Here is a 25692-nt window from a genome sequence, read left to right on the forward strand (position 1 = left end):
CCAAATGGCCCATTCTTCAATGGCATCGTATTCATGCGAAACAGTTAATAACAATACTTTTTTCTAGTACACAATCGCGAGCGGAAAACAACAATTTAGCTGCACGTAGCACCCGCTGAACATGCCCAAGCATATTTTACTTTTTACACACCACGCTTCCATCTCTATCGTTCCTTCCCGCTCCCTAAAAATAGTTCGCTCAGCTGTGGTTCCGCCTCACGCAAAGACCGAGACCACACCGAGTGCTAAAGGGTTTGCAGCTGCCACGTACGGCGGCACCGAGTTTAACTGTACCATGCTTCAGGGGAACTAAAACACAAACAAGTCTATCTGCACAGATGACCGCATCCTACTTGCTCGCCGTCAACCAAGGAAGGATTTCAACACAACAAGACCGCACAGAGCATCGCTGACCACAAACACGCAAGAGTCCAGCTTACCCAAGTTACTTCCAAGTCCCAGGGAAGACCCAGAAAGCAATATCCACCAGATGACATCACCACATGACTTACATGCTTCATGCTGAGAGGGTAAGCCATGTGTCAAACAAGGGACGCTTCCATACAAATTCTCACGTTACTGTAATAAGAGAAAAGGCTCACAAAGTTGCAGCTCATGTTTCTTTCAAAAATCCAACTTCCTGCGCCAGCCTCAATTATCTGGCGACCCTGTAGACATTTTGCCTGCCTGTGTACAAGCAGTAACAAGCTTTGTGTCCAGAGGTCTCTCCCACCCCCCAACCCCTTGCTCAAAAGAAGGAAGTTGAGTTTCTGGGTAGATGTGGGGAGGGGGGGAAATCGCGAAGCTAAAAAAATAGGAAGGTAGGGGGGGAGCTATAGAGGCAGGCGGAGTTTAAATGCTCGAAGACTTCCTACAGTACATCAACTTGGCAGCTCTCGTGTAACATACGTAATTTAGCCATTTAGCCAACACTCAGGAGTCCCATAACTAAAATGACATTCCAGAAGCGGTCATGTGGTGGCTCTTCTCAGATTGACACCAAAGGTTGGAGAATTGTATGTTAACTGCTCAACATCGTGTTTGCTCTGACACGTCAGATTTATTCCACTGTCGTCTGTTGCACAAAAAGAACTAGGTACAACTTAAAATTATATTACAATTTCCGATGTTATGAAAGCTTTTTTTTTCAAAAATGCATTCTTCTATTTATGCCACATGACCCCATCAAATCAGAGGGAGCCATTTTTCATATGAACTGCAGGAGGAGCTGTGAAATTCTCAGCTGTACGATTTTACGCAAAAATAAGTTTTCTTCAAGAATACAATTCCCTTGCATTCAATTATGTGGTAGTAGCATCGACATTCAAAGATATATGGAAAGTTGGGGTGTAAAACCTTCAAAAATACCTACGTGACTTTACCGAAAAAACCAAAGAGTACCTTCAAAAATGCCATCACGCATTACCACACTCCCTAGCTGACACCACACAGGCATTGTGGAACGACAGACTTCACAAACTTGAAAGCTGGTTGGTGCTGAGGCGAGGGGAATTCAAAAGGTCACTGTGATACAACAGGCCACTGAGAAATGTCTACTTTTTTATGAAATGTTCACCAAAAATAAGAATCAGAGAGCATGTATATTATATGTCGTTGTCTTCAATTTTGTTGTTTGAGCTGGTTTAAACCGATGTTCCCTTTGTGAAACAGATACTGTTGAGTACAGTATTGCATCTCAGCGGGTGCTCATCATTTTTTTTAAACAAAGCAACCGATTGATGGAAGCAGAAGACCAATGAAAAATACAATGTACTTCAATGAAAAATACACTGTGCTGCAGTTAAGTTGCTCAACCCCCACCCCTTGTATGTGTAATTGTTGAAACAGATAATTTTTAAGATTCCTTATAATTTGCAGCCCATTGTCAATCTATGGAGGCCTCCCCACATTGCAGTGGTCATGCGGGGGGCTACTTTGACCATACTTTACATCGGTCAGTGCAGGTTGGTAAAGGTGGGGGTACCAGGACTAGTTCAGATATCACTCACCACTGATGTTATGTGGCTGGGAATGGAACTCAGGTCGCTGGACTTATAGAGAAGGCGAACCAACTGCACCACCACTCCACTGCATTCTATTACATGTTAGTGTATGGTGGTATGGTGACATAATTCGTATTTTTTTAAGTAACATACAGTTATGAAATAATAAGATAATAATTTTACTGATAAATACGGATGTTATCTATGAAATTAATATTCATATTGAATGTAATATGGAACTCCTATCCACACTGGAGTGGGGGAAATGGAGAGAAAAGCTCTCGTCCTAATACCTATCAAAATAACTCCTCTAATCCACTAAATTGTGGCGAAATGCAGATGACCAGATTATTTTGTCCATAAGACTCCCTCATGTGCAACATTCAGGGACAATAGGATGCACAAAGCACCCACTGGTGACCTGTTCCAGGTGATTCCTGTCGTAAAATATTCACGGATAATATAGGAAGATCCATCAGAGGTCTTGTGTGGTGATGTCGTGCAGCATGCTGAACCTCACGGCTGTTGCAGCAGCATCAGCAGTAACGAGACCGTGACAAAAATGGCATCGTCAATGATGATATTCATCTCTTCATCAATGTATATCCCTTGCTGAATGAAGGCCTCCCTGTGCTATCACCATCCTTCACAATCCTGTGATTCCACAATCCATATATTTCCTGCTGCACATGAGCTGATCTCGTTGCTCTTTGTCTGTGGCAATTGGCCTCGGGTGGAGTCTCTCTCCTCTCCTCTGGCTGCCATTATCACAGGCGTCATCCACGTGCAAAGCGACCAGGCGCACCACGCGGAAAGCAGCTAGACAGGATTGATCAATGACACTCAATTAATTAAACTCCCAAAATCTGATGGCGAGGAAATGACAGTTCAGCAAGTGGGCACTGCAACTTCTCTGTAGGGACCTTTAAATTGTATTGCTCCATATTGTGTGGGTTTTTCCTGGTTTCCTCCCACATGAAAAACACTTAATAAAATGTAATTGGCTAAACATTCCAGATCTGGACCCCCAGAAAAATAATCTTGAGACTCGGTCATTCCCAACAACAGCGCGGTGATGTTTAGCATTGCAATCATCATCAGTAGTAACAGCATGATGTCACATCATCATTACTATCGGCGTCGTCAACAGCAACAGTGACACCAACAGCAGAAGAACCAGTTGGCATTTTCATCATCCACATAATTATCTTTTTCACAAATATAGATGACTATGACGAATTTAGCATTCACAAAGACCACTTCGAGGTGACACGCATTTTGCACAATGTCAAACATTAGGAATAATTAGCCCGAGGATCATGAGTTGCCATGGAATAATATGGACCGATGTATGAGAGGATGCATGGATAAGAGGGTCATGGAAAAGTGTTTCATTGTACATGGATGTTCAATGTACTTTAAAGACAGTGAATGCATATGCATGGTAAGTCTATAAACAAATGTTGTGCTATATCTCTGGCTTTTAAAACATTACAAATTTTCCGTGACATTTATCCAGGTTTAGATTAGTTAAATACATGTGCATATTTCACCTAAGATTACATTTACTCTTGAGCCACACAGCCGTTTTCACCATAAACCACTGTTTGCATTTTTTGCCAAGACAGCATATTCAGATTGAACCTTGAAATTGGCCTCAGCTCCATGCACAAGGAATGTAGTCCTGGCTTACAGATAAAACAATTAACTTTATCTTAGTCACTTATGACTTCATTACTTAATAATTTGGGTGTACATGAATGAAGTAAACACACAGTAACTACAATATTTCTTACGTCTTTCATACAATTACATAAATGATTGTATACACACTGTTTTCTCCATGAAAGACTATTCATATACAGCACCACAACAGCATGCTTCATGACAGTTTGGCTGCGAAGAAGGCTTGGGGGATTGGAAGCAGGCAGTGTGTGAAGGGGGTGAGAGATGTGCTAAAAAAAACCTTTACAAAATGGCAAGAGTCACAGAGTATCTCTCAGGATAAGTGGGAATACAATATCCACTTGGGCAAGCATAACAGCAAGCATGCGTGAATCAAATATCACCTTCTGATCTTGAGAGTTTGGAACAAATTTGTGCAAACATTGGCAAACGTGAATAATGTAAAGGCCTGAACAAAATCCATTTTCATTAATATTTCATGACATTCAAAAGTGTATATAAACCTGCTGGAGTGGCTTCATCTTTATAAAACATATACTCCTTGAAAATTAGTTATATAGTGTTTAGTCCAAAAGGAAGATGTAGTTCACGCACTGTTTATTGCCGAATGGCACAGATTTTTTTTAATCAAACTGATCGGCTACTGATTGTTATAATCAGAAAATGTTATGATTATCTGTGTTGTCCATCAATCTATAGAAACGTAAAAAAAATCACAAAAAGTCTCTAACCGTTGAGACTAGCCACAATTCACCAGTACAAAAGCCCACATCTCTTGAGCGAGAGCATAATTGGATATGAAATTACATTTTAAAATGTATTTACTATAAAAATTAATGTTCACGCTGCACTGCAGCACAATTACCACGCAAGTGTTACAAGCGTTGTGGTGTAAGCACGTGTGCAGATTACATGCTACAAATCTGTGTGAGTTTGTGTGTTGTAAAGCAAGCGCGTGGGTGTATTCGCATGCATCAGAACGTGGGTGGTTGAGTGTTAAGTGCGCACGACTATTATAACGTGTTGGTCGTTTGTACTTTTTCACATTTCTGTGCCGAGTTCTTTATACGGTTGGAACACTAACAAAAATGGAGCTCCCTTACTAGGCTCGTTTGATAGGTTTTAAAAAAAATACGTATAGTTTTCTTTGAGAACCAAGATACAATTCTGTAGTCATCCATGTCAAAGGCATGATCTACAACGTTCAATTTACAATATAATAGTATCACTTTGTAATATTAAAGTTGCAGCCCTGAAATTGCTTGCTCATGCCACTAGTGGCAGAAGGGACTCCCTTAGAGAGTCTAGAAAGCCCTTTGAGAGGGAATTTGGCCTACTCTTCCACACTGATCAGACATCTTGAAAGGGATGGGAATACCCACACTTTATCCCACAACAATTTGCTAATTTATGAACCGTGATGTACTATTGTTTCCACAACAGGTGATCAAACTTAACCGGCGACCTCTGGATTCCAAGTCTCGTGTGCTAACCATCACACCGTGGCAGTATTCCATCAATTCAAAATTCAGAAAAATACTTAAGTACTGTATTATATTTCTGCATAAAAAAAGATATATATATTTATAAAAAATAGACACAGGAATCAAATATGTACAGTACTGTATTAGCATCAGTTTGAATGTTATTAAATCACTACACAACCATAGGAATGCCTGGAAATAGAATAACACTGTCCCTGTTGTTATTTTCATGGCCATCAGCTGCGATCATCATAAGCTGTACTGTTGTAAATATGTATTCCAAAACAGGACTCTTTCATAATAACAGATGATCTCTGGAGGCGTGGGATGAGACGGAGAAATATGTAATGTCAGATTTGGAGATTTACCTGAATCAAGATCCAAAGAAAACACAAAACCTAACCAAATTAACTTTCCCCAGACACATAACTTTGGTAAAAATGTTATAGAAAACATTGTTAGATTAATGGGTTTGCCTCACTTATAAAGAAGCTCTCATATATTTCATTACTCGATGCTTGCCGTTTAACTAATGACTGAAGCAGTCCCTGTTTATAAACAGATTCCTTTCAATCTAGATTTGATGCTTTCGTGACTGCAGGAATCCATACTCTTTGGTTCTTTCGGTAAAGTCACGTAGGTATATATATTTTATACCTACGTGACTTCACCGAAAGAACCAGAGTATAGATTCCTTTCATTTTACATGCCTACAAGGGTGCTTTGTCTGTTTGATTTACTCCTGTCAGAATTCTAAATGACAAAACTTGCCAGTCAATAGTGTTTACCGAACCCACCAATTTGAAAAATCCCTCAAAGTTAAGACAGTATCATATTTTAATCACCCTCCCATTATATGCTTTTGTACACATGTTCCACATATGCTCCAGATCCCGTTTGTGTCATCTTTCAATTCCTGGAACAAATGTTTTGTAACCTCAAAATATGGGACTGCCCAAGAAGCGCTGGTTCCTATCCTGCCAAGGCATGGTGTTACCAGAACCAGCAGTCGATGCTCAACACTTAGGCAGAACACGCTGCTACTGCTGCTAGTTTTGTTCCTCAGGAGACATTCCTGTTGCTCATGAGGCACTGGGCTCAACGCGACAGGGCTGGAGAGCCACCATGTGACCATGGCCCCTGACGAGTGTCAGTTGGTGTGACACCCCCACCACCGCGATTTCTTCGCAGCCAATGGCCGAAAAGCCTCGATTAGATCATTAGTTCTCAAGTTTCCCCAAAGTACACTTGTTAGAGTATTGAATATAAAAATTATGATTTACTACATAAGCTATGGTGTTTCAAATAATCTACACTGTGTACGTACGTACAGGACAATATTATCCAGATAAGTATTTTGGTAAAGAATGTATATTTGTTTTTATTGTGATTTATTTAGTTTCTGAAGGAGTTCGTTAGACTGTATAATACATTTGTTCCATCATTGTTTAAAAACAATGGGGCTCGGTCTATAATGCAATATAGAAGAGTCAAATAAAAGAAGTGTTCATATTTTACACTGTTTTTACAAACGTAATAATACACACATTATCATAAAGGTGTCATATATAGAATAAATAGAGTGTATATATTTATATCACCTTTTTTCAAATACACTGCTACTTTCTAATTGTACTTTTAAATCAAAGTTAGATTTGTATGGTTTGTCAAAATGTCAGATAACCTCAACACACAGTCAATACTGTATAAATTGCCACTTCAAGAATTCAATACAAATTCTCTTGTATGATGCAAGTCAGGTGCGCACTGCATATGGCCAATGCAAAGTGCCTGAGGGTTTTTACTGTGTACACTGACAACCTCCACTTTGTTAATAATCAGAAAAAAAATCATGAGCTGCACCTGTCACCCAACCCTTCCCAAGGTCCAAAGTTCCTGTCCCCTCTTCAATCCGTGCTGCTATGTATTGAACATTTCTACATACGCAGAGGCACACTGTTTGTCCATCTTACCGCCCTGGCAGCTTTTCAAACCCAACAGGTCTGACAGCAAACACGACCACGTAAAACTCTTCTGACATTACACCACTGCATGTAACCTATTTTAACACAGAGTATAACCTTTTTTTGACGGATACAATGCCCGTCCCGTACACTGTTTTTATAAATACACTCCACTTACCAGTGTCAAGCTGAAATTCATCCCAGGCTACCGCATCGCACACTACACCCAGGATGTAAAGCTTCGAAATGAAACGTGCCCTTTAACCGGTCTTGCTTAACAGAGCAGCAGTTGGTGCTTTTACTGTAGATGGTAATCAATTCCCAGCACCCAATGACTTGCTGTTACAATACTAACTCTCAGTGTAGCCAATGGAAACAAATTATTTCATTATTTTACTCCCTAACCACAGTTACGATTTGCATTTGCTGCACAATGCATCACGTATATTTATAAATTACAAAGGTCATCAGCTCCACATGAACACATTATAATTTATACTCTGGTTTTATAAATTTCACGTAACTAAAGTCGTAGGATGGCATTTGGAGTACTGTACTGAATTTTCATTCCTGAACAAAATGAATACTGAAACTCAATTTATATATTTTTTCAACGATACAATAATTTAAATTATTATTAATATAGTGACAGATTATATCGTTTCCCTGCGGTGTTGAAAGTCAGTTATACATATTTTACAACGTAAGTTTATTGCCTTTTCCTGTTTTTTTTCAGTTACTCAAACGAATACACATGAACTATCTCAATACAGCAAGTTCTGTTAAAGTTGAACGTAGCTCTACTCAGTATCTTATCATATCAACAACTTCAGTATTCATAAACGATGAATTCAGGCAATACACAGATTATGCCACAATGTGTTGAACGCGACCATTAATAGTTAAACAAGAATGGGTGATGGGGTGTTTGCATGTGATGTTGGAAGACGCAGTGTAAACACGACATAGTATCAACAACTGTATAATTTAATCTTGATTTGAAGCTTTCGTGACTGCAGGAATCCATACCTACGTGACTTTACCGAAAGAACAAAAAAACTGTATAATTAGTTTTACATTTATTATTTACCTTTTCCTTTTATCAGAAGAATTATCAATGTTGCAAGATACGTTTCGTCAGTGTGTGCTGATGAAGACCAAAAGAGGAAATACTCGATCACTCAACTTTACCCATAATCTCATGACAGACCGTCCCATTGTTTAGTGTTGGGCAGCGTGTCCACCACATTATTTGAGATTTTGGGTCGTACCTGCCACCGAGTTGGGCCGAGGTGTCAGGTAGGTGGGGATAGAGTAGGTAGAATGCGACGGGAAGATGTCCAAACCCCTTTCCGTGCTGCGGCTCAGGCTAAAGGATGCACTGGAATGCAGCTCGTCCGCACCCGGCATCCCGTACACCCGGAGCGCACGCGTAGGGGCCATTGGCGGACGATCCGCCAACACAGACGCGTCCAGGGAAGTGAAGGAGGATCCATGGAGTGTGTAGCAACGGGCGTGGTCTCCCAGATATGGATCCCGTTGTTTGGAGAGGACCAAACGACGGTTAATGTGCTGATCATTCCGTCGGCCCGAGAAGCCAAGGATCTGAGATGAGCCTGCTTGATCAGAGCACCCATCAGAACGGTCGCCCGTAAATGAATCAATCTCATATGGCTCCAGTTGGGTGGCAGAACGCTTAAAATGGTCCCCAAGAAAAGCACGTCGGTGAGAGGGCTCTGCTGGGATATGGCAGGAGGCCTCGTTGAGCTCTTCAGGTCGACTGCTGTCGGACGGGTCGTCTGGTGGGCTGCTCTCCTCAATCTGATCCAAGCTGCAGCCACCGCGCTCCATGTAAGCACTAGACCTTGTAATTGTAGCTGCCCCACAGGAGACAATTGCAGACAGGAGACACTTTTCAATCAAGTCATATATTTTTCATGAGCATTTAAAAGGCACAAGGCTTGCTGTTGGTAAGGTAAGAAGATCCAGCCTGGAATTTATAACAATCCGTACTGCCAAATTTAATTAAATATAGAGCTCAACTTAATTTGTGCCTGTGTCATTCGTGTATCATTATTATTAACTAAAACGTGAATAATCATACAATGTAACAAATCAATACATATTTCTAACTAAAACTCCACTAAAATAAACGTAAGATTCGTACATTCGAACACATTATCTGTAAGATTTTGAATGGAAAAAACTGGCTTAAATGGAAAAAACTGGCTTAAAAAACTTGTTTTGCACACTTCAACAGTTACCAACACACACCGTTGCCGATATACCACTGTATCCTGTTTGTTATCAGCAAGCAATCTGGCAAAAAGGCTGCCGCAGCAAGCAGTGACCAACACACTTAAACCAATGAGTGCTGGCCGTGCAAACATCTTATCATGCTTTCCAGACCTAGGACCAGAGGACGTGTTGAATACACACTCTCTGCCCCCCCCCCCTTCACTTCACACGCTATTATTTGCATACAGCTTAATACACTTAATAGGTATAACAGGATCTAATTTAATCTTTGTTTAATCAGTCCTCATTGTCCCATTAATCAAGGTAGCCTACTCTATACCATTTGCACACAGTCCCTCATCAATACCCTTACAAGTCGCTTATATAACCATTTCAACCGTTTTATCAATTAGTGCTGCATTTAATATGGACCATTTGAGTTAAAACCTTTTTCACACTGCTCTACATCACCACAAAATTGCTTTCAAATTCCATTATGACTTCCCATAGTTAATTTATATAGTTAACTTACAGCCTCTTTTGTCAATCCACTGTTGGATCAAGGCCTCCACACACCATGTTGGTCATGGGAGATATTTTACCGTTTCACCATACTGGTCAGTGCGGGTTGGTGAAGGGGTTGTAGGAGAAGGGCAGGACAGGTTCAGTTATCACATCGCCACTGATGTTGGCCATGGCTAGGAATCGAACCCAGGTCTCTGGGTTTGCCACTACTCCACCTATCCATTTCCTATATGTTCTTAAACTAATGTTAGTTTTGTTGATGACCATTTGTAAAAGCCATGAAACTTATAATGCTCCAGTTTTAGTTTTTGTGAGTATCTAAAATATTGCAACAATTTTGTATCTACAATAAAATATCTATAACAATGGATCGCAGCCTTTTTTGGGTACTGTGCCACTTGCTGAATTTTGTTTTAACTGAGTACCCCTTGCCTGACCCAACATGTTTCTGAGAAATAAATGTATGAATAATGAACATCAATAATTTAACCAATTGTCCATTTTGTGAGGAATCCTAACGAGCTAGTAACTGCAATTATTCAAAGGACGCAGTGCATGAATGATGTAATTTGTTCGCGCTCGCTGATTAATCTTGGAAACAACATTGTTTACGATCAATGAAAGAAAGGTCTTTTTTATATTGTTCGAGGTTACCAAATGGATACAAATGTTATCGTAGTTATTTTATATTGGCAGATTCATACATGAGTATTCACCAATGACTCATGTATGATAACATTTCACATTTATAAATCACCTCACGTACCCCTGGGACATTGCCACATACCCCCAGGGTTTATGCATACCCCTGGTTGAGAACCACTGCTCTACAATGTGTTGTAATCGCATAGACATGTCACAGATATAATTTACCTACACTGCGAGTTGCAAGCAATGTTTTTACTGAGTGGTACCCACCCAGAATAAATTACAGCCAAATCTGTCAGTGATAGAAAGGTTTCCATCGCTGATGTGATAATGTGTGTTCATAAACGCGTAACAATAAACTCCCTCCATCATTCAATAAAATGTTGTGATCCAGTCATGATTTGATTCGTGAACCAATTAAATTTTTGACATTATGGTGAATGTATTGGCTTCAGGGATCGAGTGAACCTATCATGTACAACATATACAAATAGAAAAACATAGATTCTTATATATGATTCGATACACGTAGCATGAGATTTAGAATCAAATGAATCGATCATTTGATACATTTTTACTTCGCATTGTCCACACTCAAAGCTCATTTGAGTGGCACCCACCATCTACTATGGTGTTTCTGTGCTAGTGGAGGAAATACAACTCATAGCAGGGAACATTTTGTTAAAATAAGATAACCACTGATATCTTGTATTAAAATAAATATTAGGTCCTGAATCAACAGAGATTTGTAATTGTGATCTTCTTCTCTTTGTGAGTCAGGCACCGTCATACACTGAACTGGTCAGATATATTGCATTCATGTCTGCGGTACGTCAATGTAGATTGACAATGGCTGTTGATGACGCTATGCTGCGCCTGCAAAAACAAAACCAATATAAAAATAGTAAATGGGGCTCATGCAGCCATGATGGCTTTCTGTGGCCACAAGTTTGGAGAGGCAAGACCAGCTACTGCCTGCCTTACCAGTAGTGCTGCTGCGCGTTGAAATGTGAGTAGCCCCTGGTGATGTGGAGCGTCTTACCAATGATTCCGCTGTCCTTGCTCTCAAGAGTAGAGCTGGGAGTTGGGACGAGGCCGTAGGGACAGGAGCGTGTGAGGGGGGGGCCGCCCCTGGTGGATGGCCCAGCGAGCGTGGAGCACGGGCTTGAAGTGTGCGGAGAAGCCGAGCTGCTGGTCAATGTGGAAGAAGGGCTGATTCCCTGCTCCATTGCACACAGCTAGTCAAAAAAATAGTAAACATATGTAAAAAGTACATCTACAAATATCTACATTTTTTTCCCATGCACATGTCGGCTAGCTTTTATTCGTGGCTAAATAAATTGCTAGGAAAGATGACTCTGACCTTCAACAGATTTGTCCAATTCCCCATGTCAAGTGTGACCGGTAATGCACTTATACAGTGTATGTATGCTATGCTACACAGATTGACATTACTGGCCACACCTGGTATTCTATTTTGCCAAGTCCACATAATGACACTGAACTGTGTTCCATGTAACCCTTGTATCTGGTAGTGCCACTCCTCCCCAATATCCATTCGGCAAAGAAGAAACGACAGAGGCTTTATTTTATACTTTATACATTCACTCCAATGCGATTACTGTATCCTGAGGTCAAATAATGACGAACCCTAACCTCCGTCTCATGGATGATACTTGTCACAAAGGACATACACAAATACATAGTTAAACCGGCCAATTTTACAATGGCGTGCAGTCACATGAATTCTGATGGTTTACAAAACATGTAATATAACATGAGTAGTCCAACGTGTGCTCACAGAGAGCACAACTCATGCACCTCTTAACTAAGAAATGACACATGACCATAACTTATGAGCGAGAAGTGCATTTAAACAGTCATAGATATGGATAAAACAGAACCATCTTAACATGTGAAAGACACTCTCCAGCAACATACATTGCATCACATATCTGACTTTCTAGGGAATAAGGTATAAGTGGATGGGAGGTGGTTTGATTTGTGAATATTTATAGAAATGATGGTCACAATGTACAATACTACACTGGGTGTTAGCACTTGATTGGTCACTGTCGACATGGGATGGTTGAATATGCAACATTGTACTTTACTGAAAAGTTGTACACGACAGAATGTTAATGTGAAATACAATAGCTCTTTTGTAAAATGAGAAAGAAAGTAACTTTACTTTGGTGATACTCAACAACTGGAAAAGAACAGTAAAGGCAGTGGATCTGCCCAGCAGCAGACCTTTTGGTTCCTTCTGTCATCAGTGTGCAGCTGTAAAGAGCCAGAATTGGAGGTGAGGACCCTGTCTCCCAGGAGGAAGCCCAAGCGTGTCATCAGGGCATGTGCAGTTTCATCGCTGCAAGGAGCTGGGCCAAGTGCCTTCGTAGAGCCTGTGAGCCAGTTGGCGCATACACAAACATTCAAAATGGTCAGCTACACAAAAGGAATGGCACCATTATAATAGCCCAGGACATAGCCATACACTGACAAAACAAACCATCATGCATTCAAATACAAAACGCAAAACATTACATAACTGGATTCGAAGCTTCCGTGACTGCAGGAATAACTCTTTGGTTCTTTCGGTAAAGTAACGTAGAAAGAAATTTAATTAAATAATAGTAAAATACGACGTTTCGATTACAAACAACAGGCAACCATCATCAGGTACAAATGAATGAGAAAACAAACATAGTAAACTTGAAAATATCAACCAGGTGGGGTGTTGACAGTTGTGTTGGCCGACTCTCTGTATTGTATTGCATTATATTTCCAAGTTTACTATGTTTGTTTTCTCATTCATTTGTACCTGATGATGGTTGCTTGTGTTGCAATCGAATCGTCGTATTCTATTATTATTTTATTTTATTTATTTCTATGTGACTTTACCGAAAGAACCAAAGAGTAATTACTGCAGTCACGAAAGCTTCGAATCTAGTTTGAACCACCTCTACGGGGAGGGTTTTCCGTGCTTGTTTGTTTCACACTTAACTTCTAATTTAGCAATCTTTGGAAGAACGTAATCAACCAGGCTATGCGCTAACTGTATTCTAACCGACTCTCTGTGTTGCATTGCATTACACTCCCTAATTTTACTAAATTTGCTTTCTACCGTGCTTGTTCCGTGCTTGTTTATAAGTCCATTCTCTCGTCCGGCCGCTATGGGCAGGAATTCCACACAACGCTCCGTGCTTGTTTGTTTAGAAGTCCAGTGTCCAGCTCGTCCATCCGTTATGAGCAGGAATTCCACACAACTCCCCCTCTGCCCCAACCCCCACCCCTCTCTCTATTTGTAATGCGAGCAAGGAAAGGGTGGGCGCTGCCTCCGCACCACTCACGCGGGCCGGAGTATTAGGGGAGGTGGAGCCTGGTCGTCGGGGTGAGTGGGGGCGGAGTCAGGGTCACGTGAGGAGGAGGAGGAGTCAGGGTCTCGTGAGGAGGAGGATATAGGGTGAGAACCGGAAGGGGATCGGGAGTCGAGAGAGAGTGAAGATAGGAGAAGCCACGCGGGGTGCTGGCGGAGGAGTGGCACGAATTGCCACGTGGTCGGAGTCACGGCACCGTCAGCCAGCGGTGTACGTGGAACAGCAGAGTGGCTGCAGAGTGTGCGGAGTCACACGGAGCAGCGGAGTGGCTGCAGAGTGTGCGGAGTCACACGGAGCAGCGGAGTGGCTGCAGAGTGTGCGGAGTCACACGGAGCAGCGGGGTGGCTGCAGAGTGTGCGGGGCACACGGGCAGCGGTGTGGCTGCAGAGAGAGCGGAGGACTCGAACGGCGTGCGGGGGGGCACGCGACGGAAGAGGTGAGGATCCGACCGGAGACATTGCGGGGTGCGAGACAAGAACCCAATAAAGGACAGACGGAGACCAACATCGCCTAAGAGTCCTTTATTACATATTTAAGGCCTCGACATAGAGACGTTGTCTTTCTGTGTACCTGTGTGTGTCTATCTCTGTTTGTCTCTGTGTGAGTCTCTCTCTGCTTGTGTGTCTGTCTGTGTCTCCGTGTCTATGTTTTGTCTCTCTCTCAATTTTAGCAATCTTTGGAAGAACATAATCAACCAGGTAGGGTGTTGACTGTTGTGTTGGGCAACTCTCTGTGTTGTATTGCATTATATTTCGAAGTTTACTATGTTTGTTTTCTCATTCATTTATATCTGATGATGGTTGCTTGTGTTGCAATCGAAACGTCGTATTCTATTATTATTTAATTTATTTTCTTTCTATGTGACTTTACCGAAAGAACCAAAGAGTAATTCCATAACTGGGCAAAGCACTTCGATATAAGAAAAGAAAATAAAGTGATTTTTGTCTTTTTTTTGTTTACATTGCATTACATCGCGTCGTCCCTCGTGTGTCCATTGTTGAACGATCACTTCTGACCCCAGATGTAGTAAGTTGCAGGAGGCTTGGACGACGTGGTTGGAGGCACACTTATTTATTAATACCAACTTGTGTACAGTAACGGGAATACACAGCACTTGAAGGGGTAACTTCCCCTTCACTCGTCTAACAGGGAGACACAACGTCTAACCCCGCTAACCTACGCCCGAGTCCTCCACTACGGAGCTAGGGGAGGCTACCTATCCCAGCCCTGGTCAAGCTGGGATCCCGGCACCCTGAGTCTCCAGACCGGCTCTTATAAGAACATCAGTCTGGGCTCTCGGGGCCACGCCACCGGCTTGCCCTGGTCGGTCCTGACAAGGACAGCGAGCCAGGGGAGCTCCGGGGCCTATTCTAGCTGGTCTTCACTCTTCGCTGGTTAAAGCTAACACTCGACCTCGAGCCCTCCGGCTCACCACCTTTTATAGCACTCGGCCCCCGGGAGGGGCCCGTGGGGGATGCAGGTGCGGACGTCAGTGTGAGCACCTCCTCTGTGTACGGCCCTAACCACGCCCCTTGTGTTTGTTACCCATCCGTGCCCATACATCTTTACAATTACACCTCTACATCACTCCCCCCCTGTACAGCCCGCAGCCGTCCCCGGCTGCAACAAAATCACAATAAAGGTGCATCCCCCCCCAAAACCGTGTGTGCCTCGCGTAATTTTAACAAGAACAACAATAACAACAGGAAAAAGAAAAATAACCCGACGCACCCCCCCTGAATAAATACCCCATTCCGTAAAACCAACATATATACACGTACCCCGGACGCCCCCCCCTCCTTCCGCAAGGGCCCCCCAACGGCCGACCTCACAAAAGTCTGCGCGTTTTGGCGCGCGTTCTCGCGGCGGGCCCGTCACAAGGGGCCGCCCCGGCTCGCCCAGTGGCGGGTGTCGACAGTCCGGGTGTGAGAGTGTCTGGCTTCGCTGCTGAGTGACCCCCGACCCCCCCGGGAGGGGTTGGCGGTCGTGGGCACGTCACGCCTGGTGCACCTGGAGATGGAACAGTCGGTGTCAGGTTAGGCGAAAGCAGCGAAGCCGGGGAGTCGGCGGACCCCTCACATGTTTGGCCATGCGTGTGTGTGTGAGGAACACGGGGCGGCGCAATGAACGGTTTCAACCTGGAGGGGTGCACGTACCACCGACGCTTCTCCCACTTGACGCGTACACATTGCGGCCGCAAGACCTGTATGACCTCCACGGGCCCCCGCCACGGCCGCACCAGCTTCGACGAGGTCGCCAGTGGCACCTGGGGACAGTGCAACCATGCCCTGTCCCCCGGTTTCCATTGGAACACATGTGCACGCCCCAGCCTAAGCCTCTCATTCGCCCTTTGGCGGAGTTCCGAATTTTGCACGGCCGCTTCCCGCGCCTCTGTTAATTTCCCGATGTTAAATTTAACGTGGTCGGACAATTTAGAATTTGCCCGAGGCGCCGAGAGCTTCAGCTGAGTCGTCACAGGCGGGTTAGCCTCGCGGCCATACATTAAGAAGAAAGGTGAAAATCCCGTGGCCGCATGGGGAGCCATCCTGTAGGCTTGCAACACACCCGCAATGTGAAGGTCCCAATCGGTCTGGGATTCCGATACCTGCTGGGACAGCATGGACGTGATAGTCCGATGCAGCCGTTCCACCATCCCGTCAGTTTGTGGGTGATATGGGGAGGTCCGAATTTTCTCCGTATCCAAGAGGTCGCACACCTCGCGGAGGAGTTTCCCCGAAAATGTTTTACCCTGGTCAGTCAGAAGCCGTTCCGGAGCACCCTTGTCGAGGACGTAGCCCTGGACAAAGGCCTCCGCGACGGCTGCTGCCGACTGGTTGGCCAGGGGCCAGGCGGCCATGGGCCATCTCGTGAAGTATTCGACCCCTGTCAATAAGTACCTATTTCCCCTGGGTGTAGCGGGAAATGGCCCGAGAATATCCAGAGCAACGAGCTCGTTAATCCGGGAAACCTTTATCGACTGCAGCGGAGGGTTGGACCCCCTCGCTGGTGGCTTCCGCTGCGCGCATTGAGTGCACGACCCCAGGAGATCCCCCACGTCCTTTGCCATGCCCGGCCAGGGTCTTGTGAGTCCCCAAGTGCAGGAGCCGCTCATGCGCAGCCCACACCACTTTACCCCTCAATGCTGAAGGCACCACCAGCCGTTGGCGGCGGGATTTCCCGTCCCAGTGCATTAAAAGCCCCTGGAACAACCCCCACGAGTCAACGTTCGCCGCCCCCTGACCAACCCTCCCGATGCGACGGGGCAAAGCGAGGAGGGAGGTGTCCTCCATTTGGAGGCGTCCCCACTCCGCAACGGACAACCCCAGCAAGGAATCCCTCCCTTCTTGCTCGATAGGACCCGAAGTTGAAGGCGCATCGGCGGCGGCCACAAGGACCGAATCCGTGGTCACGTTCGGAGGCCTACAACGCCCCGAACCCAAGAGGCAAGCGCACTCTGAAGTGGGCGGCAACCGCGACAGAGCGTCAGCGTTTGTGTGGCGGACGCCCTTACGATATGTGGTGACAAAATCGTAGTCTTGGAGAATCTCCAACCATCGAGACAACTGTCCCGATGGTTGTTGAATCCGCAAGGCGTACTGCAGCGCCGCATGATCTGTACGGACGGTGAAACGTCGACCGTACAGATATGGGCGGTACTGCTGAATGAAATAAACGATCGCCAATAGTTCACGACGGGTAACGCAGTACCGTTGTTCCGCCGGAGACAACACCCGACTACCATAAGCCACCACATGCTCTACGCCACCAATGAGCTGCGACAGCACGCCCCCAATGCCCGTGTTACTTGCGTCTGTATCGAGCAAGAAGGGTTGTGAGAAATCGGGATAATTCAACGGCGGAGCCCCCACCAGGGCATCCCGGAGGGAGCGAAAAGCAGCCTCCTCCTCCGGTCCCCAACGAAACCTGACTCCCTTGGACGTCAAGGCATGCAAGGGTTTCGTGATCGTAGCGAAGTCAGCCACAAACCGTCGGTAGTACGACGCGAACCCAATGAAACTCCTGACCTCCCCTACCGAGGTGAGAGTCGGCCAGGAGCTGACGCATTTCGTTTTGGTGGGATCAGTGGATATCCCCGAGCGTCCAACAATATGACCCAAATACCGCACCGATTCGCGGAGCAAATGGCACTTCTGCGGTTTAAATTTCAAATTGGCAGCCCGCATTTTGAGGAAAACAGCACGCAACCTCTGGAGGTGTTCATCGAATGTTTTGCTAAAGACGATGACATCGTCCAAGTAAATTAAACACGAATCCCATTGCAAGCCCGCTAAGACCAGTTCCATTAACTGCTGAAAAGTTGCCGGCGCAGAATGTAAGCCCATCGGCAAGCGGTTAAATTGGAAAAGGCCGTGCGGTGTACGGAAAGCAGTCTTAGGTTTAGATTCGTCATCCAGAGGAAGCTGCCAGAATCCAGAAAGTAAATCCAGGGTGGAAAAGAATCGCGCCCCCGCCAAGGCATCAAGCGACTCATCCATTCGAGGAAGCGGGTACGCGTCGGCTACTGAAATTTTGTTCAACCGCCGAAAGTCGACACAAAACTGCAGTGAGCAGTCGTGTTTTTTCACCAAAACGATCGGTGCGCCCCACGGGCTGTTGGAAGGGGATATGATATCGGCGGCTAGCATGTCGTCAACGGCCGATTTGACATGATCCTTTTCGGCGGGACTCAACCGAAAGAGATTTTGGCGGATTGGCGCGCTGTCACCCGTGTCAATGTGGTGTCGCAGCAATTTAGTACAACCAATATAAAATTTGTGTTGACTAAAACCGTCGACAAACTCTTTCAGGAGAACTCGCAGCCTCTCACGCTGTGAGTCGGACAGGTCCACTCATCCCGCACAAAGCGCATCCAGCCATCCGTCATCACAGTCCGAATGCGGTCGCAACGGAGGATCGGTGCTCACCTGACCCACGAGCGGTTCCTCATAGGGTGCCGGCGTTGCGTGTGCAAGCACGGTCCCTTGAGGAACCACGGACGTTCGCGATCCCACATTAAGGACTGCAATGAAGGGGTCCCCATCCCCTTTCACCATGGTCTGAGCCGCTAGCAAATCGGGTCAATTGACCCCGGCTCGAGATGGTCCCAACAAGACCCCCCGATCCGCAACCCCCTCAGCAAACGGCCGACGCAACCTAAGAGGGACGAGCATCTGAGCTCCCGGGGGTACGCGTACAGTCCTTGCCACGAGCGCCTGCACGGTCGCAAATGCCCGACGCTCCGTGGCGGGGGAAGACAAAAACGTTACACGTCGGCCCGACGGGAGTTCGATGCACCCCTGGTCGATCAATATACGGATAGGCATTTTGGCCAAGAAATCCGTCCCCAACAGGCACGGAACCGCCAGCGAGGAGGAAACCAATACCGGCCCGGATAATTTGATGTCCCCAATGCAAATTTTGGCGCGGATCTGCCCAATGATGCCCAGCGAGCCCCCGTTAGCAGCATAGCATGGCACGTCAACGGGGAGCAAAGGACGGCTTTGACCGACGACCCCGCCGACGCTGCAACGACACGATGGGCGAGCTCCGACCACTGGCCCGGTTGGAGCGCTCGCCGCATTTCAGAACATTCTGACGCAACGCCCGGCGATTTTCGAGCCCTGTTTGTTTCAGCGAGTGAGTGACAGATGTGTGCACGGGCCAAACGTGTGAGGTGCCACGACTCGCCGTATTTCTCTGCTGGAGCTTGGGTGGAGGCGGCGCGGCGTCCTGACGAGGTGTCGCCCCGCGCTGACGAGGAGCCCGGCATCCTGAAGCCACGTGGCCTTAAAGGCCACAGTTGTAGCAGCGTGTGAGCGCCCCAGATGACCTGGGCTGCTCCTGGCGGCTCGGTCCGTTCCGAGCCTGTGGTCCCGCAGATCTCCACTCCCCCCCGCCGCTCCACCCCGCAGACCTCCTCCGATGGGAGGGTGGGAGCCGCCATGGCATGGCCGGCCACCCCCTTGGAGGCCTTGCGACGCAGGGACCGCAAGCCACCGTGGATGTGGCGCGCGACCAGCAAGGAAGACATCTCTGTGTCGTCTTGAGCCAAGACGGCGACGTCCAGCTCGTCCGTGAGCAGCAACAGCTTTTCCGCCACCATAGCGTCCACTCCCTCCTCGTCCATCCGCGGAAAAGCTGCCTTCGCCAGGGCCAGGAGAGCCGTCCGGAAAGCCAGAGGCAATTCGTTGGCGCCCCGTTGGCGATCGTGGAACAGCTGCCTGCAGTCCGAAGGCGGGCCGTAGACAGCGTACAGCAGCTGCAGCGCCAAGTGCAGCGTGGCGCGCTTTTCCTTAGGCGCTGAGGTGAGCGTAGCCAGGGCGTCGTTGTCCAGCATCGCCGGCAGCGCGCGTAGTGCTTCGCCGTCCGTCCAGTTCGCCATCTCCTGATGAGCGAGGAACCGTCTCTTGAAGCCACCCCAGTCCCCGTCCACGCCCACGAACTCTTTGAGAGGCGGCAGTCGCTGCTGTAACGCGACGTCCGTGGTTGTGGATCGCGCTCCGTCGTTCCCGGCACTCGGTACAGTGCGGGCGGGCTGCGCGTATGGCATCGCCGGTCGCTCCGTTGTCGACGCGCTGGCCGGTGTTGATGATGTCACGGCTTCTGCTTGGCCCTCGGCAGTCACCTGACGCGGGCCGGCCCCGCCCTCTGCTCCCACTGTAGCGATGGCGGGAAATTTGACTGCGAGCCGCGTCGGGGTGGAGGGAAACGGCGCTGCGCGTCGGCTGCCATCGTCGTCCCGCGCAGCCTCTCCAGCCCCTAGCCGCGTGATCTCCTCCAACGTGGCGGCCGCAGCCTAGAGCAGCTCCGCCAGGCGGGAGTGAGCCAGCCGAAGTCCCTCGGCCTACACACCCCACCCTTCCTGTCGTAGCGGCGCGGGTGTACTCGGCCCCGGCTGCTCGGATCCGACCTCGGCCATCTCTGGTGCCGAGCCGGCCGAGGTGTCCTCCATCTCCGGCTCCCTGGTACGCGTCGTCCCTCGTGTGTCCATTGTTGAACGATCACTTCTGACCCCAGATGTAGTAAGTTGCAGGAGGCTTGGACGACGTGGTTGGAGGCACACTTATTTATTAATACTAACTTGTGTACAGTAACGGGAATACACAGCACTTGAAGGGGTATCGTCCCCTTCACTCGTCTAACAGGGAGACACAACGTCTAACCCCGCTAACCTACGCCCGAGTCCTCCACTACGGAGCTAGGGGAGGCTACCTATCCCAGCCCTGGTCAAGCTGGGATCCCGGCACCCTGAGTCTCCAGACCGGCTCTTATAAGAACGTCAGTCTGGGCTCTCGGGGCCACGCCACCGGCTTGCCCTGGTCGGTCCTGACAAGGACAGCGAGCCAGGGGAGCTCCGGGGCCTATTCTAGCTGGTCTTCACTCTTCGCTGGTTAAAGCTAACACTCGACCTCGAGCCCTCCGGCTCACCACCTTTTATAGCACTCGGCCCCCGGGAGGGGCCCGTGGGGGATGCAGGTGCGGACGTCGGTGTGAGCACCTCCTCTGTGTACGGCCCTAACCACGCCCCTTGTGTTTGTTACCCATCCGTGCCCATACATCTTTACAATTACACCTCTACACATGTGTAGTGACAGAGAAAGGTCACTACTGTGTCGGCCCGTACGAAGGCCGGGGGCCCCAAGGGGGTGCCTGGGGGGTCACGTGGTGGAGGGATCCGGACCCTCCCAGAGGTGGGGGAAGTGAGGCGTGTCCTGGGAAGGGAGGCGTGGCCTGAAGAGAGCCAGCCACGCCGGGGCGGAGCCAGCGACGCCAAACCAAATATAAGCGTGGTGTGAACGCAGAGCGAGGCTGCTGTTGTACTGTACTCCAAAGTGAAGACACCACGAGTCGTCAAGTCCCGAGTCGTCGTCCTGGGCCAGGCAGGCCGTTGCCTGCCTGGTCCAGTCTGTGTCGTGTTCCAGAGTGTTAGTGAGTTGAGGAAGGTGGTCACCACCTCAGGTACAGCGTTATGTTATTTACCGTTTAATAAATAGTGTTGCCTCCAAGTGCGTGTGTGTGCACCTAATTCGGTCTTACTACACATGTGTAGTGAGCCCAAGGACGAGGGGGAGCCGGTAGTTGAGGCGACACTTTCATTTAACAACACTAGTGTACAGGGTCTCTAAGACAAAGGGGTAACGGCCCCTTACACCCGCTACCTGGGGAGGTATGGCCTCCGGGCTATCGTGCCTCCTCACACTGGGGACCACTCTGCACTCAGCCCTCCGGCTAGGGGCCCTAGGGGAGGCTACCCTGACCTGACCCAGCCAAGGTCCTCGGGTCCCGGCCACTGGCCCACTCAGTCCCGGCCCTTACAAGGACGTCGGGGTCTGTGGGTACCCAGGGTCCAACTACTGTCCCACCTCAGTCCCGGTCCTTAAAAGGACAGTGGGTCTGGGGGCCTCTGGGTCCTACTCTAAGCCCGGTCTTCAGTCTTCGGCTTGAGGAACACTGTCGAACCCGGGTCAGGGGTCCGGCTTTTAAACACCTGCCAGGGTTCCCACGCCTCTGGCCACGCCTCCCTTCTAGAGAGTTACAGAGGGACCTGGAATCTTCCCCCAGCCCCCCTCTTGGGGTCTGGGGAACCTTGGTGGCCCACACATCACACCCTACTGGTGGATGTCTGCTAGTGCAGGTAAGTACCCCGTTTATCGCGTTAAACATGCAATTACAACGAAGCTACTGAACTTAACAGTTACAAAATAATGTTATAATGTTACATTTACGTGAGAAAAATACTGTAGTTCACAAACGTTAACTGCAGAAAACGCAGATATTTTCTTGAAATCTGTGGTACTCGTTTGAGACGTTGGGCTTACGCTGGCCTCATTTTCAATAATGTCACCTGTGAAGTGACCCTGCTCACCATCCAGAAACGGCTCACTCCATGACTAAATCCGCCCACCTCTAGAAGACACCGAATCTTTCATCTGACACATTCCTACAGCCTTAGCACAATTTAAACATGCCAGTAAGAGTATGGGAGGGATAAGGGCTTGTGGCGAGGATCGATGCTAAACTTTGTAGCAATAACGTGATGTAAAGAGATAAGTTTTTTTCAAAAAGCATGCTCTTTTAACTCGCAGGAGAGAAAAGTTCAACATATTACATTTTCTACGTGTGATTTTCTTTACTCAACAACGGGCACAAAAGTTACATGTTAAAAAATGTAAGCAAAGATGAACATCACTCCAATTTGAAAGTGCTTGTTATTCATACTGTATATTCTGAAGATTTTACATGTCATAAAACATGCTTTTACACATTTCATTTACACATTTCATCCCAATATGAAACGCAAATATGTGCAATAAATCGACTGTAACCTGAAAAACCAAAGAACCCCAGGCACGAAAACAATTTTCCCACATCCCGCACCTTTGTGGAAATGTACGCAACAACAAAAAATTGATGGAGAATGGTTGCTGAAAAAACACACACACACACGTGCTCCTCAGTTATGAGCTGCTGACAGGCTGGCAAACAGGTTTGCTTGTTGTGAGGATTTGCTTGCATACCATGAGTAGGCAGCTGCTCCGAGTCTGCTCTACTGACGGACGGCGCAGCCGGCTCGGGGTCACGGGTTACGTCCGCGTACCTCGGCTTCCTGTTTGAACCTGCGATTCAGCGGTGAGATAATGCAGAGATTCAACAGCAAGAAAGGTAACACTGGTTGGGCACAGTTACTGTGAGCTTAACCGTTTACAACATCCATATTCATTAGCACCCTTAAGTTTGCCTCCAAGCACAGTCATGCAATTGAGTTTTCCTGTTATTAAGCCTAAACTTTCAGTTACAAGCTCTCCTAGCCAATCCTATTACCCATTGCTGACAACAATGAAACGAGTTACTGGATTGGCCGGAATGCCACCAGAGACTTGTGTTATTGGTTGTCACATTTTTAGGCTAAATTACCACAAACATCTGTTTCAGTATTTCCCAGATGAAAATAAATCCATAATTACATGACTAATCGAAAATAAGGCATTGGATACAAGGATACAATGTTTGGGTGCTACAGTATTCATCATGCAAGAACATAATTATTCAAGTACCATATACACTATTTAACAATGGCTATTTTCCCTATGAATTCCTGTATTACGTGTTAGTGTAATAAACTCCTGCACATTTTCATACTATAAGCCTAATGACATAACGTTCTAACTTCAATAAATGACATTTATACAGAATACAGTAAGCACACCGTTGGTTAACGTAACCTCTGAGCATATCAAGACATCCACATCCATTTGTGGATCTTCATCCACTAAGATCTCCCATTGCCGGGTTGGTCATATAATTGTATATAGCCATACTTCACACTGCTGGTCAGGCTCTTAAACCCAGTGCAAATACTCTTCAGATTATTATCCATCCATATTTACACATCATCACCACAGCAATGTACAACAGCAATGTAACTATACTGTACTGTGTAAAACATACTTGTAAATACAAATGAAATGCAGGAATAAACCAGTAGTCTGCTTCAATTTAAACATGACTGGAATAAGACACATGCTGACACAACCTGAACCCAAGTTCAGAATACAAAATATAACATTACCACTTAAACGAGATGCCCTCGGCCCCTTAAAACTTGAACACTTTGAGCCAAGTGTCACACTGTGTAGCAAAACTGCAGAAACGTCATGCGTTCAAGGCATAAGGGTGGATGAGACCTAAGTTGTTTGGAATGTCTTCGTAAAAAAAAAACATTCCTCAATACGGTTTCTGTAAATCCAAATGTAATGCAAACTTCAGTCTGGCTCGTATTGCTTTGCACCGTAAAATTTCTACATTTGGTGAAGTTGAGATTAATGTATACAGCAAGAGGCAACATTTTAATTCAGTGCGAGTCAGAGTATGTCTCACTTACATGCTCATTGGTGAAGGTGCAATTATAGCAATTTGCATTGCTTTTTTAATGCAGTTATACTTTTACATAGTTTCCAAAGCTGATATTAATTTAACCCCATGGACTATATAATTGAATGAAAAAACATCTGGAGTCCTTGCAAAACACATTCTGCATTAAAAAAGCAGGAACAGATTTTTTACTTTTCTGAGGATTAAATATCAAGTGGTACAGTAGTTAGAGGTTTTAAGACATGGGCTTTATTTTTGCACAATTATTAAATATCGTTTGCATTTATTAAAAGCTTGAGCAAAAATACACCCTCAAAAATGTCATTTCCATATATAATTGCATGAATGCAATTGACTCGAGAAGCAATATTTAAGTTCACAAAATATAATTTACAAGCCAACTCATTCACTACAACTACACTCTTCAAATGTATTGACAACTTTTGGTAATTATACTACCAATCATTTTAGCGTGTGGTTATAGGAAGTTGACAAAAATAAACTATTATTTTGCATAACTATATAAACACATACAGTACTGTATTTCTGACAGTGATCCTTCCATAAAGACTGAAATAACTGCACAAGAATATTGCATGAAGTTTAGTAGTTACCTTCACGTCAGCAAAAAGTGTCTTTCATTCAGTGGAAATGTCTTCCACTCTTACGACACATGGCATCTTCACACAGTAAAACTAAGTATGAACTCATAAGTTATTGGGACCATAAAGTTAAATGACAAAAAAATGTGTGTCTGCTTCCAGAATTACTACAGCCATACTGGCTTTGCTACCACTGCTACTAAACGAGTTAGTTACAGCTCCCAGGAAACGACGTGGGGGCAGGGGGGGAAGAGACAGATTCATCTGTTGGAGCCATCAGTTTGCTCCACGGT

The 25692-nt window shown here is 46.3% G+C and overlaps 1 protein-coding gene across 10 annotated transcripts in view; it reads right to left on the reverse strand.

The window, feature by feature from the left end:
• Positions 1-25692, reverse strand: part of LOC144718987 (protein TANC2-like) — a 77849-nt gene that overhangs the window by 40209 nt on the left and 11948 nt on the right. For 7 of the 10 annotated variants that reach the window (XR_013585514.1, XM_078594699.1, XM_078594717.1 and 4 more), the window contains exons 2-5: positions 23444-23542; positions 12802-12950; positions 11591-11786; positions 8409-9014 (exon numbers count right to left, since the gene is read on the reverse strand). Coding sequence is in view for 6 of the 10 variants with exons in the window: in XM_078594699.1 (XP_078450825.1) it covers positions 8409-9014; positions 11591-11786; positions 12802-12950; positions 23444-23542 (1050 nt within the window). In the remaining 4 variants the exon portion in view is untranslated. The other 3 variants (XM_078594728.1, XM_078594736.1, XM_078594724.1) reach the window with 3 other exon arrangements.

Source organism: Lampetra planeri, chromosome 1, assembly GCF_965212315.1.
Source record: "Lampetra planeri chromosome 1, kcLamPlan1.2.h2, whole genome shotgun sequence".
NCBI classification, from domain to species: Eukaryota; Metazoa; Chordata; class Hyperoartia; order Petromyzontiformes; family Petromyzontidae; genus Lampetra; species Lampetra planeri.